The sequence below is a fragment of the Phyllobates terribilis genome, unplaced genomic scaffold, assembly GCF_046119375.1.
Source record: "Phyllobates terribilis strain yellow unplaced genomic scaffold, ASM4611937v1 Scaffold_4__5_contigs__length_816908805, whole genome shotgun sequence".
Taxonomy (NCBI): Eukaryota; Metazoa; Chordata; class Amphibia; order Anura; family Dendrobatidae; genus Phyllobates; species Phyllobates terribilis.
Window position 1 is genome coordinate 56857443 of NW_027362764.1, and position 13669 is coordinate 56871111.

Consider the following 13669-nt stretch of genomic DNA (forward strand, 5'->3'; position numbering starts at 1 on the left):
TGCTGGACCACTGAAGGGTGAATAAGACACTTTTTTTTTTTTACATCAAACTGCGTCTGGGGATAGAACTTTTCTGAGATCAGAATAACTCTTTAACCATAATTTCTGCAGTTGGAGAGTTCCCTTATTGTTGGGAATCTATCAGCAAATTTTTTATACGTAATCTGAGAGCAGCATGATGTAGGTAGGGGCAGAGACCCTGATTCCAGTGATGTGTCACTTCCTGGGCTGCTTAGTGCAGTTTTGATAGAATCCCTGTTTTCTCTGCTGCAGATGTAGTAATGTTGAGCTGTGAATAACTCCGCGTGGGCGCGGTTACACAGATTAGCCTGACTAGCCTGCACGTGAGACGTAGTCCTCTAGTGATAATTTCCTGCAAATAAAACACTGATTATATTGAAATCAGTGATAAGTGACACATCCCTGGAATCAGTCTCTTTTGCTCAGTATTATGCTGCTCTAAGATTAAATAGCAAAAACTACTGACAGATTCCCTCTAAAACAACAACAAAACCTAAAAAAAAAAATTCACACACACTACATAAAAGTTCCCAGCCTTTTAGAGATAACTGTAATGAGAGATGTAAACTATTGAGACTATGACTTAGGGTGAAAAAATAAATAAAAATAAGACTGTGAACAGACTTTTCCCATTCTAATGGTGTCGGCGTGATTCCTGAAGATATCATATGACTACATGTAACTGGACCTTGGGAAGTGGTAAAATGCACAGCTGTCACACACCACACAGCCAACACAATTACAGGGACCACGTGATCCTCATCACCAGGAACAGTCTCATTAAGATTTGCTGACGAACGTTTTGAAATAAAAGTTTAAAAAACTGCAAAACTGTAAAACGCACCGTAAAAATTATACTACCTCCATATCTAGAGTATACGCCAGGGACGGACTCCACTGTATATTATCTAAGTGACTTTAAAGCAGATATATAACCAGATTACTCAATATAAACTTTATAAATGGAGGTCTTGGACTTGAGGAGGCTGGTGTACTTACTTTGAAAATGGTTGTCAGTATAATCCTGATATTAAAAAAAAGGACTTTTCACTCGATTTTTAAAAAAAATGTAAACAGCGTCCCGTCTCAAATTGAGGCTGCTGCACTGATTCTGGAACAATTTTTCTTCTGCCTTTGTGCCCCTCCGTTCCAAAGTTATCCCCCTCCTCTCCTCAGTAAAATAGACACAAATTTTCCTTTCAACCAACTGGGCGTGTACCACAGAACTTCTCTGTGGGTAAATGTTTTTTTCTCCTCTGAAGCTAGTCAGTGAAGTCCTGTGGCATACGCCCAGTTGGTCGAAGGAAAATTTGCATCTTTATTATAGGGGGGAGGGAGGGCATAACTGGAACAGGGATACAGAAGAAAGAGGAGAAGGGACACTGAGGAGCTGTCAATCAGGATAGGTGGGCGGAGATTCAGCAGCAGTAAGGAGGAGGGACACTGAGGAGCTGTCAATCAGGATAGGTGGGTGGAGATTCAGCAGCAGGGAGGAGGGACATTAAGGAACTGTAGTCAACCTGCTCTGTAGTAGTATACATGTATATGGCAGGATTGTGGCTCTGTAGTACTGTATGCAGGTTGTAGCGAGTGGGGCTATCTGTAGGTGCACCAGCTCTGTAGTACAGTATGAATGCTATAGTGGGTCTAGTCGGTCATATAAGTATATGGTGACATAGTGCTTCTATGGTACTATACAAAGGCTATAGTGGGATTGGCCTTTAGTAGTGTATAAGTATATGGCGGTATAGTGGCGCGGTGGTACTATACAAAGGCTATAGTGGGATTGGCCTTTAGTAGTGTATAAGCATATGGCGGTATAATGGCTCTGTAGTACTCTACAAAGGCTATAGTGGGATTGGCCTTTAGTAGTGTATAAGCATATGGCGGTATAATGGCTCTGTAGTACTCTACAAAGGCTATAGTGGGATTGGCCTTTAGTAGTGTATAAGTATATGGCGGTATAATGGCTCTGTAGTATTCTACAAAGGCTATAGTGGGATTGGCCTTTAGTAGTGTATAAGTATATGGCGGTATAATGGCTCTGTAGTACTCTACAAAGGCTATAGTGGGATTGGCCTTTAGTAGTGTATAAGTATATGGCGGTATAGTGGCTCTGTAGTACTCTACAAAGGCTATAGTGGGATTGGCCTTTAGTAGTGTATAAGCATATGGCGGTATAATGGCTCTGTAGTACTCTACAAAGGCTATAGTGGGATTGGCCTTTAGTAGTGTATAAGTATATGGCAGTATAATGGCTCTGTAGTACTCTACAAAGGCTATAGTGGGATTGGCCTTTAGTAGTGTATAAGTATATGGCGGTATAGTGGCTCTGTAGTACTCTACAAAGGCTATAGTGGGATTGGCCTTTAGTAGTGTATAAGCATATGGCGGTATAATGGCTCTGTAGTACTCTACAAAGGCTATAGTGGGATTGGCCTTTAGTAGTGTATAAGCATATGGCGGTATAATGGCTCTGTAGTACTCTACAAAGGCTATAGTGGGATTGGCCTTTAGTAGTGTATAAGTATATGGCGGTATAGTGGCTCTATAGTGAATCTAGTTGGTATACAACTTGAAGTGTACAACAGTATAATGAATCTGCAGAAATATATAAAAGCTATAGTGGGATTGGTGTATAGTAGTCTATACAGTTAGGTCCATATATATTTGGACAGAGACAACATTTTTCTAATTTTGGTTCTAGACATTACCACAATGAATTTTAAACAAAACAATTCAGGTGCAGTTGAAGTTCAGACTTTCAGCTTTCATTTGAGGGTATCCACATTAAAATTGGATGAAGGGTTTAGGAGTTTCAGCTCCTTAACATGTGCCACCCTGTTTTTAAAGGGACCAAAAGTAATTGGACAATTGACTCCAAGGCTATTTCATGGACAGGTGTGGGCAATCCCTTCGTTATGTCATTCTCAATTAAGCAGATAAAAGGCCTGGAGTTGATTTGAGGTTTGGTGCTTGCATGTGGAAGGTTTTGCTGTGAAGTAAACATGCGGTCAAAGGAGCTCTCCATGCAGGTGAAACAAGCCATCCTTAAGCTGCAAAAACAGAAAAAACCCATCCGAGAAATTGCTACAATATTAGGAGTGGCAAAATCTACAGTTTGGTACATCCTGAGAAAGAAAGAAAGCACTGGTGAACTCATCAATGCAAAAAGACCTGGGCGCCCACGGAAGACAACAGTGGTGGATGATCGCAGAATAATCTCCATGTTGAAGAGAAACCCCTTCACAACAGCCAACCAAGTGAACAACACTCTCCAGGAGGTAGGCGTATCAATATCCAAATCTACCATAAAGAGAAGACTGCATGAAAGTAAATACAGAGGGTTCACTGCACGGTGCAAGCCACTCATAAGCATCAAGAATAAAAAGGCTAGACTGGACTTTACTAACAAACATCTAAAAAAGCCAGCACAGTTCTGGAAGAACATTCTGTGGACAGATGAAACCAAGATCAACCTCTACAAGAATGATGGAAAGAGAAAAGTATGGCGAAGGCGTGGTACAGCTCATGATCCAAAGCATACCACATCATCTGTAAAACACGGCGGAGGCAGTGTGATGGCTTGGGCATGCATGGCTGCCAGTGGCACTGGCTCACTAGTGTTTATTGATGATGTGACACAGGACAGAAGCAGCTGAATGAATTCTGATGTATTCAGAGCCATACTGTGTGCTCAGATCCAGCCAAATGCAGCCAAACTGATTGGTCGTCGTTTCATACTACAGATGGACAATGACCCAAAACATAAAGCCAAAGCAACCCAGGAGTTTATTAAAGCAAAGAAGTGGAATATTCTTGAATGGCCAAGTCAGTCACCTGATCTCAACCCAATTGAGCATGTATTTCACTTGTTAAAGACTAAACTTCAGAAAGAAAGGCCCACAAACAAACAGCAGCTGAAAACCACCGCAGTGAAGGCCTGGCAGAGCATCAAAAAGGAGGAAACACAGCGTCTGGTGATGTCCATGAGTTCAACACTTCAGGCAGTCATTGCCAACAAAGGGTTTTCAACCAAGTGCTAGAAATGAACATTTTATTTACAATTATTTAATCTGTCCAATTACTTTTGGTCCCTTTAAAAACAGGGTGGCACATGTTAAGGAGCTGAAACTCCTAAACCCTTCATCCAATTTTAATGTGGATACCCTCAAATGAAAGCTGAAAGTCTGAACTTCAACTACATCTGAATTGTTTTGTTTAAAATTCATTGTGGTAATGTCTAGAACCAAAATTAGAAAAATATCGTCTCTGTCCAAATATATATGGACCTAACTGTAGGTATATGGCGGTACAGTGGCTTAGTAATACTGTATGAAAGCTGTAGGAGATCTGGTCTGCATGTTGATATGTACAGAGGTATAATGGCTCAGCGGAGGTGTATAGGCTCCATCGTAATGTATGAAGTTACATAAAGTTATAGTGTCCATATAAGACTATATAGGAACCAAGATGTTGTGCAGCTGCCGCCGGAAGAAAAGGTGAAACTGACTCCAAAGTTTCATATTTTGGACTTCTTTTGTCTCACTCAGATCCACGGCTCAATCACGGAACATCTGATTACCAATTTTTGGATATTCCGAAGGAAGTGCTGAACGGGCAGCAAAAGCCAATGTGAACACCGCCTAATTGTATAGTGTTACTGTGACTTTATATTTTCCTCACACAAGTAAAAAAAAAAAAAATCGCCATCTATATATAAAGCAGGAAAGTACAATAAGGGCCCACTTCATGCCCATGGGACTTTTCTTGATGGTATTTAGTTCCCAGTAGGCAAAATGTTTTATTTAAGACAGAGAATATTTTTCCTGGCAAAGAAACGTGTCTTTTCTATCCATTTTAGCGAGCGCGCCCCATTACTGAGATACAAAGCGTCTTGAACACAGTGTGGGTGAATGCTGTCAAGTCACATTACATGTCTATTAGTATGCATTACACTGGAAGACGCTTCCTTACACACGAAAAACGCTTAACCCCTTCACCCCCGGGGCTATTTTCCGTTTTTTCCATTTTCGATTTTTCCTCCCCGTCTTACAAGAGCCGTAACTTTTTATTTTTCCTTCAATATAGCAATCTGAGGGCTTGTTTATTGCGGGACGAGTTGCACTATTGAATGGCGCCATTCATAATATCATATGATGCGCGGGAAAAAGATTCCAAGTGCGGTGAAATTGCAAAAAAAGGCAAATCTAAAATAGTTTTTTTTATTTTTTTTATTTACCATTTCATTATATGGTAGATCTGACCTGGCAATATGATTCTCCAGTTCATTTCAAATACACAGATAAATAAAAAAAATAAACTATAACATGTTTTGTTAAGTGGTGTAAAAAAATGTCAAAAATTTGTATGAAAAAACGTTTTTGTATTTGTCGCCATTTTCCAAGACCCATAACGTTCTAATTTTTTGGGATCTGGTGCTGGATGAGGGCTTATTCTTTGCGCCCTGAGCTGATGTTTTTATTGGTACCATCTTGAGGTAGATATGTTTTTATCGCCTCTTATTGCACTTTTTTTTACAATGTTGTGGCTGCCAAAAATCTTAATTCTGGCATTTCGATTCTTTTTTTTTCCATTACACATTTTTTCATTTCATTTTTTCATTTACTGATCTCATTAATTGACTTTATATTTTGACATTTCTGAACGCAGCAATACCAAATATGTATTTTTTTATTTTTAATGGGATAAAAGGGGGGATTTGACATTTCCTGTTTGTTTTTTGTTTTTCTTTATATTTTTTGAACTTTTTTTTTTTCACTTTTTTACTGTATTTAATAGTCCTCTTAGTAGACTTGAAGCTGCGATCTTCTGATCGCCTGTGCTATACATAGCAAGGCTTCTGCTCTGCTACGTATAGCAGAAATGACAATCTCTTATGAACGCCGGCCACAAGCCAGCCTTCAAAGCAGTATCATAATGACAGGCACGAGGGCCTTCTGCAGACCGATCGGCGCCCCTTGATCACATGACAGGGGCACTGACAGACAGGATTTGTGACATGCTTCCGGCTGGCCTGTGTTAAATCCCGCTGTCAGAGATTGACAGCAGGATTTAACTGGTTAACAGCCATGGATGGAACTCCGATCCACCTGCGCCTGTTAAAGGCACATGACAGCTAATCAAATCAGTCATCACATGTGGAGAAAGATGCGTGCTCAGCGCCGGAGACCGCATCAAAGTCAGGGACAAGACATATGATGTAAACATACGTCAAATGTCGTGAACGGGTTAAAAGGCTTGTTCTATATAAAAAGGCCCTCAATTTTAAAGGGAATATGTCAGCAGATTTTTACTATGTAATCTGACAGCAGCATAACGTAGGGACAGAGACCCTGATTCCAGTGATGTGTCACTTAGTTTACTGCTTGCAGCAGTTGTGATACAATCACAGTTTTCTCGGCTGCAGATCTAGTAGAGCTCTGAATGCTGAGCTCTGTGTAACGTCGCCCACACCACTGATTGGCTGCTTTCTGTGTAGACTGTATTTTGACAGAATGCTGCTTGTCAGTGCTTGCTGATAAAACACTGATATTTTTCAATAGCAAAACACAGCTTAGTAAGTGACACATCACTGGAATCAGGGTCTCTGCCCCTACATCATGCTGCACTCAGATTAGGTAGCAAAAACCTGCTGACAGATTTATTTTTAACTACTTCCCGCCAGAGCCATTTTTCAATTTTGCCTTTTTGTTTTTTTCCTCCACCTCTCCCAAGAGCCATACATTTTTTATTTTCCCATACGTGTAGCCGTATGAGATTTTCTTTTTGAAGGGCAAATTGTAGTTTGGAGTGACACCATTCATTTTACTATAAAATGTACTGAAAAATGGGTAAAAAAATTGAAAGCGGTGTAAAAAAGCATTTCCGACATTATTTTTGGACATTTGTTTTTACAGCTTTTATTGTGCAGGAAAAATGACCTGACAATGTGATTCTCCAGGTCAGTACATTGACGGTGATATCAACCTTACAGGCTTTTTTTTATTATTATATTTTAGAGTTTAAAAAAAAATTCTGAACTTTTTAAGAAAAAAAGTTTGGCTTTGGATCTGTGTGAGGGCCTGTTTTTTTTTTTTGCACTAAATCGTTTCCATCACTTTTCAGGACATTTTTTGGGGGGGAAAGTGTGGAAAGGGGAAAACACCAGTTCCAATCACTGGTTTTTTTTTCTGTATAGTGTTCAATTAATTTTGTGTATTGATAGATTGGACTTTTACAGAGACAACACCAAATGTGTTTCTTTTTTACATTTATTTTTTAATTTGGAAAAAGGTGAGGGGGTGATTTAAGCGTCTATTTACATTTTTTTTATACATATTTTTTAAAACATTTTTAAAAAATATGACTTCATTTTTTTTTGTCCTCCTAGTGGACTTGATCCTGCAATGGTTTTCTCACTTGTTAAATATACTGCAATACTAAAAGTTATTATTGATCTCCTGTGAAGACCAGCTACAGGCTGGGCTTCATAGGAGCACCAAGATGGAGGCAACAGAGACCTGACATTTTTATTGCAGTGTAAGGGGGAAGACCGGGTGTAAGTACTTTCAGACAAGTGATCCGGAACTGCCGGGGCCGTGCCTCTGGTTGCAGGGGGAAGAGCACAGGAGTCAGGTGACTGGGAAGCTGGGGGCGTGTCCAGAGTGAGAGCTGGGAGGTCAGGTGACAGGGAAACTGGTGGCGTGGGTAGAGAGAGGAAGAGACGAGGACATTTGCGCGGGAAAGCGGAGCTGGGTCCTGCTCAGCAGAGCAGTGTGAGAGGGTCCAGGCTCCTGGCTCCAGTACTGGGAGCAAGAACCAAGTACAGTGGACCGGAGGAGTCAAGCCGACTAGAGAAGAGACGCAGGGTCCGTGGAGACGAGCACGTGAAGTGCCGTGTTATGGACTAGGGACTCAGCGGGTAAATCCGGAGACCGCCCGATGCCGCCAGAAGACGGAGCATTGTTTGGGCGGGGAAGCCTGAAGAAATCAACACCGGCCTCAGCGTGCATCTGCCTTGTGGAGGAAAAGAGTCAGCTAAGTGTAAAAACTGTCGTTTACAACCGGTTCGACTCTGCTATATCTAGTTAAACTGTGAACTGTCAGTTATAGACTTCTACCGGTTACTCCCTGCGTGGAGATTGACCCTGTTATTATAAACTTCACCTGTTTATTAACCCCGTATTGGCTGCTCTGTGTTTCTTTGTCACTTCATCTAAAGTACCCGTGTTACATTTGGCGTAGTAGGCAGGATGCATCCGTTAGACACAGACACTGCGGAGCAGTCCATCCTAGGAGCCCCTAAATCTAGCTTGCCGCTGGGGGCCATGCTCAGCAATCTCCCAAAGTTCACCGGGGACAATATGATGCTGTGGGACTGGATTGAGAGAGTTAGGAGTATGTTACGTATGCATCCGATGACCCCAGCTATGCAAGCCGAAATAGCCTTACAGGCCCTGGACGGCGAGGCCCGACAATCCGTGATGTACCGCCCTCCCCATGACCGGGATACTGTAGAAAAAGTGGTGCGGATACTGGGGGAGATGCATGGGGATCCCACCAATGTAGGAGAGCTGAGGATACTACTGTTTCACCAAGTGCAGCAGGAGGGGGAGACTGTAACACAGTATGTTAATGCATTACAGAGGGTGCATGCCTATATCACTAGAAAAGACGACATTGGGAATTTGGGACTGGGCCCCCCTGACGTGATCTTAAGGGACAAGTTTGTGGAAGGCCTCAGGGATGTGCAGCTGAAGCAGGCCTAGCGGGAGCGCCTGCGCGCTAACCCACATATGACTTTTCTCGAAGTGGGGGCAGAGGCACGTGTGAGAGCAGGAGATGGGGGTGACGGCCCTGGCAGGGATGGTCATGAGTAATGAGGTATCCACCCCGCCTGCAGCTGAACCGGAATGGGCTCGAGAGATGCGAAAGGAGATACAGGAGATGCGGGATAAATGGTCCAGTCTCAAGAAGACCCCTGCCCCGACACCAGAGATACCCAGATCGATTGCTCCAGTTATGGAAAGAATTGAATTCAGGACCCCCCCCCCCCCCGCAGGAGAGTTCCGTAGGCGAGTGAGGCAGCCCTACACAGACAGAGACACGACCTGCTGGAAGTGTGGAGGCGCAGGACATTACGCCAGCGGCTGTGCTAGCCGAGGGCGGCCTCTGTCGCGGCAGCCGTTAAACTAGCTGGCTCCGTGTTTGGGGGACACAGCACAGAGCCTGAGGAAGGGGAAAGAAAAAGAGGAAGTCCCAAGGACCTGGTTTCCACCAGCCCGACTGTCTGGGCCAAGATAAGCAGTCGGGCTGTTCACTGCCTGATTGACACGGGATCCCAGGTGACTACAATGACAGAAGCTTACTTTCAACAGCGATTTCCAGAGATAGCGCGGCCTGAATGGGGACCAGTAATTAGACTCACGGCAGTTAATCAATTACCCATCCCGGTCGCAGGGGTGGTGTGGATGAAGATCCGAGTGCGTGGAAAAGATCTGGGAAAAAAAGGAGTCGTCCTGGTCACAGGGGGAATCGGAAGTGGACCCCCGGTGACCCTCGGAATGAATGTGCTGAAAGAGATCGGGCAAATCCTGATTAGTGAGCCGAAGGAGATTCCTCTAGACCAGTGGGACCCGCAAACCCCCCAAAGGAGGGTCTTTCAACAACTAATCTGAGCTGCCCAGGCTCAGGAGACGTCGATTGAAGGGAAGATCCTGGGGAAAATAATAGTGCCAGCAGCTACGGCGCTCACCTTACCGCCCGGACAAACTGTACTCACGTTATCCGCACGGGCCTGCACACCTCTTGAGGGGGTCGAAGTTCAGATAGAACCAACATCGATGGACAAAGTACCCCCCGGACTCTTGGTGGCTCGGACACTGGCCACCGTCCAGGGTGGCAATGTTATAGTGCGGTGTGTTAATCTGGGTGAAGGTGATCTCACACTCCCTCCCAGGGCAGAAATAGCCCAGATTCTGGGAATGCCAGAGAAGTTTGTGCAACCTGATGTGGTACAGCTGTCCGCTGTACGAGGAGACCCCTGGACTCTGGCGGTCACCGTGCCGCCGGAATCCCACCGGGCTAGTGCGAAGGGGGAGATGAAGAATCCTAGAAAGAATGCGGGCTGAATTGACGGGACTTACACCTCGACAGGTGCAGCAGGTTGAGGAGGTACTGGAGCGATAAGAGGAAGTCTTTGCTCGCCATGAGGATGATTTTGGTTGCACCAAAGCCATTACCCACGAGATTCCCAAAGGGAGCGCTGCCCCAGTGCGGGAGAGATACTGGCAGATACCTCCCCAGATGTATAAAGAGGTTAAGGAGATGCTAGCCCATATGTTACAGAATGGTAGAATGGTGTGATACAGGAGAGTCAGAGTCCGTGGGCAGCCCCGATTGTCCTGGTCCGGAAGAAAGATGGGACCCTGCGGTTCTGTGTGGACTATAGACGACTGAATGCCTGTACAGTACGGGACTCTTACCCACTACCCCGAATTGAAGAGTCCCTGTCGGCCTTAGGGAAGGCAAGATACTTCTCCACCTTGGATCTGCCCCGTCTCATGCTGCACATAAAACATCTGCATCTCTGGCTGCTATGGGCATAAAAGGGGACAAACTTATGGTGTGACCCCCATGCTCCCCTGACCTCAACCCCATTGAGAATCTCTGGAGCATCATCAAAAGGAGTGTCTATGATGGCGGGAGGCAGTTCACATCTAAGCAACAGCTCTGGGAGGGTATTCTGTCCTCATGCAAAACAATTAAAAGCAGAAACCATCCAAAACCTGACAAATTCAATGGACGAGAGGGTTCAGAAGCTCCTTTCGAACAAGGGGTCCTATGTGAAAATGTAACATCACCTAGAATAAAGTTTTGAGTTGAAAACTGTTTGATTTCAGTTTGTAATAACCGGCTAATGCTTATAATTTCAAAAATTACCATTTTTTTGTTCTTTATTAAAATGAAAAGGTTGAAAACTCTGCTGTGCATAATAATTTGGAACATGCATTTTGAGTGCAGTTTGAGTGTTTTATTTTTTTAAAAATATACTGTTATCATAGGCAGTTTGTACAAAAACCTTTCAATTGTACTCTAATAGTTATTTGACTGGAAAATTACAATGACTGCAATTCATATAGGTAATTTGGGAAAATCTGAGAAAATATTATTTGCATAATAATTTGGAACACAGTGTATTGTGACTTCTGCACCCTTGGAGGTGCTGATGATCGACTATTTGACTGTTGGACCGGCGGATCTCAGGTATGAACATTGCCTGGTAATGACAGACCACTTCACAAAGTTTGCGGTAGTGACCCCGACCAGAGACCAGACCGCCGAGTTAGCTGCGCAGGCCATCTGCCGAGAATTCATTCGGGTGTACAGCTGCCCAAAGAGGATTCATTCCGATGAAGGTGCCTGATTCCAAGGCCGGGTGATGGAAGAGCTGCACCGGTTGTACAAGATTGAGAAGTCACAGACTATTCCTTACCACCCTCAAGGAAATGGAGCATGTGAACGCTTTAATCGGACACTGATCCAAATGCTCCGCACGTTGGAGGAAGATCGGAAGGTACGGTGGCCTGAATTTGTGGCCGATCTGGGGTGGGTCTACAACAACCGAGTGAATAGTAAGACGGGGTTCACTCCTTATACCTTGCTGTTCGGGCGAAAGGGGCGAGAGATTACAGAGTTAGAGCTGGACCCCGGAGGAGGACTACCCACGGACGGGGGTGTCTTCCTGGGTCCGGGAACATCGGCATAGACTGCAGACCCTCCGACAGTTGGTACAACAAAAGTTTCAGGAGCTCAAACATCATGAGACATTGCCTCTTCGAGGGACAGCTCTGAGGCCTGGGGAGCGGGTATTGGTTCGGGACAGGAGGCCCCGGGGCAAATTGAGTAGGCGGTGGGAACAGACCCCGCACCGAGTGAAGCGCAGGATTGGCGCTGAAGGACCTGTGTATGAAGTTCAACCCGAGGGGGCTGAAGGAGCACCTACCAGAGTGGTTCATCGTAGTATGCTGCGACCCTGTCTGTCTAAAGATGACAAAGATGGAGAAGAATCACCTGCTTCTAGAGAGGGTCCTGTCACAGTTGCCCCAAGCGACGATGTGGACGAAGAAGAGTTGTTGGTTCTACCTCCGAGCCCCAACACTCGATTACCTGCAGTCCCCAGTGCAGGCGGCGAGGGAACAACATCGGTTGAAGTCACCGGGCAGGCGGAGATTGGAAATCCGAGTGACCCTGCACCCACCCATCGGTCAAACTGAGTTACGCCAGTCAGAACGGACAACAGCAGGAGTGCCTCCTCACCGTTAAGAACAAGATCAATTCATATGGTACCGTATCGTCCAGGAAGTCCAAGAATGTGAACGTTTGATGAAGGAACTCTCGCCCGTGGAATGGCGAGTTAAAGGAGGTGTAAGGGGGAAGACCGGCGTGTAAGTACTTTCAGAGCAAGGGATCCGGAACTGCTGGGGCCGTGCCTCTGGTTGCAGGGGGAAGACAGACTGCAAGCACAGGAGTCAGGCGACTGAGAAGCTGGGGGCGTGTCCAGAGTGAGAGCTACGAGGTCAGGTGACCGGGAAACTGGTGGCGTGGGTAGAGAGAGGAAGAGACGAGGACATTTGCGTGGGATAGCGGAGCTGGGTCCTGCTCAGCAGAGCAGTCTGAGAGGGTCCAGGCTCCTGGTTCCAGTACTGGAAGCAAGACCCGAAAGCAGACTAGAGAAGAGACACAGGGTCTGTGGAGCCGAGCACGTGAGGTGCCGTGTTATGGACTAGGGGCTCAGCGGGTAAAACCGGAGACCGCCCGCTGCCGCCAGAAGACAGAGCATTGTTTGGGCGGGGAAGCCTGAAGAAATCAACACCGGCCTCAGCTGGCAACTGGCTTGTGGAGGAAAAGAGTCAGCTAAGTGTAAAAACTGTCGTTTACAACCGGTTCGACTCTGCTATATCTAGTTAAACTGTGAACTGTCAGTTATAGACTTCTACCTGTTACTCCCTGCGTGGAGATTGACCCTGTTATTATAAACTTCCCCTGCTTATTAACGCTGTATTGGCTGCTCTGTGTTTCTGTGTCACTGCATCTAAAGTACCCGTGTTACAGCGGCACTCAACGATATCTGGGTCATAATTATTTCTCAAGGGGCCCCACTTGTTTCTATTGGGAAATGTGTAATATTGAATATCATAAGTCATTAATACCTTTATCGTTTCGTTGGGAACTCCAGGCTCTGGCACTTTATCCAAATACGTTGTCAAATCTTGGTCGACATGTTCAAAAACCAGTGTAAGCTTCGTCTCCCTGTCTGTCCGTGAAACGGTACAAACATCAAATAGCCTGGAGAAAAAAAAAAAGAGTAAAAATGTTCAGCAAATTATTTTATTTGAACATGGGATAAATGGAGACTGCTGTCTACATCACATAGGATACACTGATACTGCTGTCTACATCACATAGGATACTAATGTTACTGTGGTCTACATCACATAGGAGACACTGATACTGCCGTCTACATCACATAGGAGACACTGATACTGCCGTCTACATCACATAGGAGACACTGATACTGCCGTCAACATCACATAGGAGACACTGATACTGCCGTCTACATCACATAGGAGACACTGATACTGCC

The 13669-nt window shown here is 44.9% G+C and overlaps 1 protein-coding gene across 1 annotated transcript in view; it reads right to left on the reverse strand.

Annotated features, from left to right (window-relative positions):
* The window catches only part of CDK6 (cyclin dependent kinase 6), a 186604-nt gene that overhangs the window by 120129 nt on the left and 52806 nt on the right, over window positions 1-13669 (reverse strand). The window contains exon 3 of the mRNA XM_073677376.1: window positions 13236-13371. Within this exon, the coding sequence (XP_073533477.1) occupies window positions 13236-13371 (136 nt within the window). The remainder of the gene's footprint in view (window positions 1-13235; window positions 13372-13669) is intronic.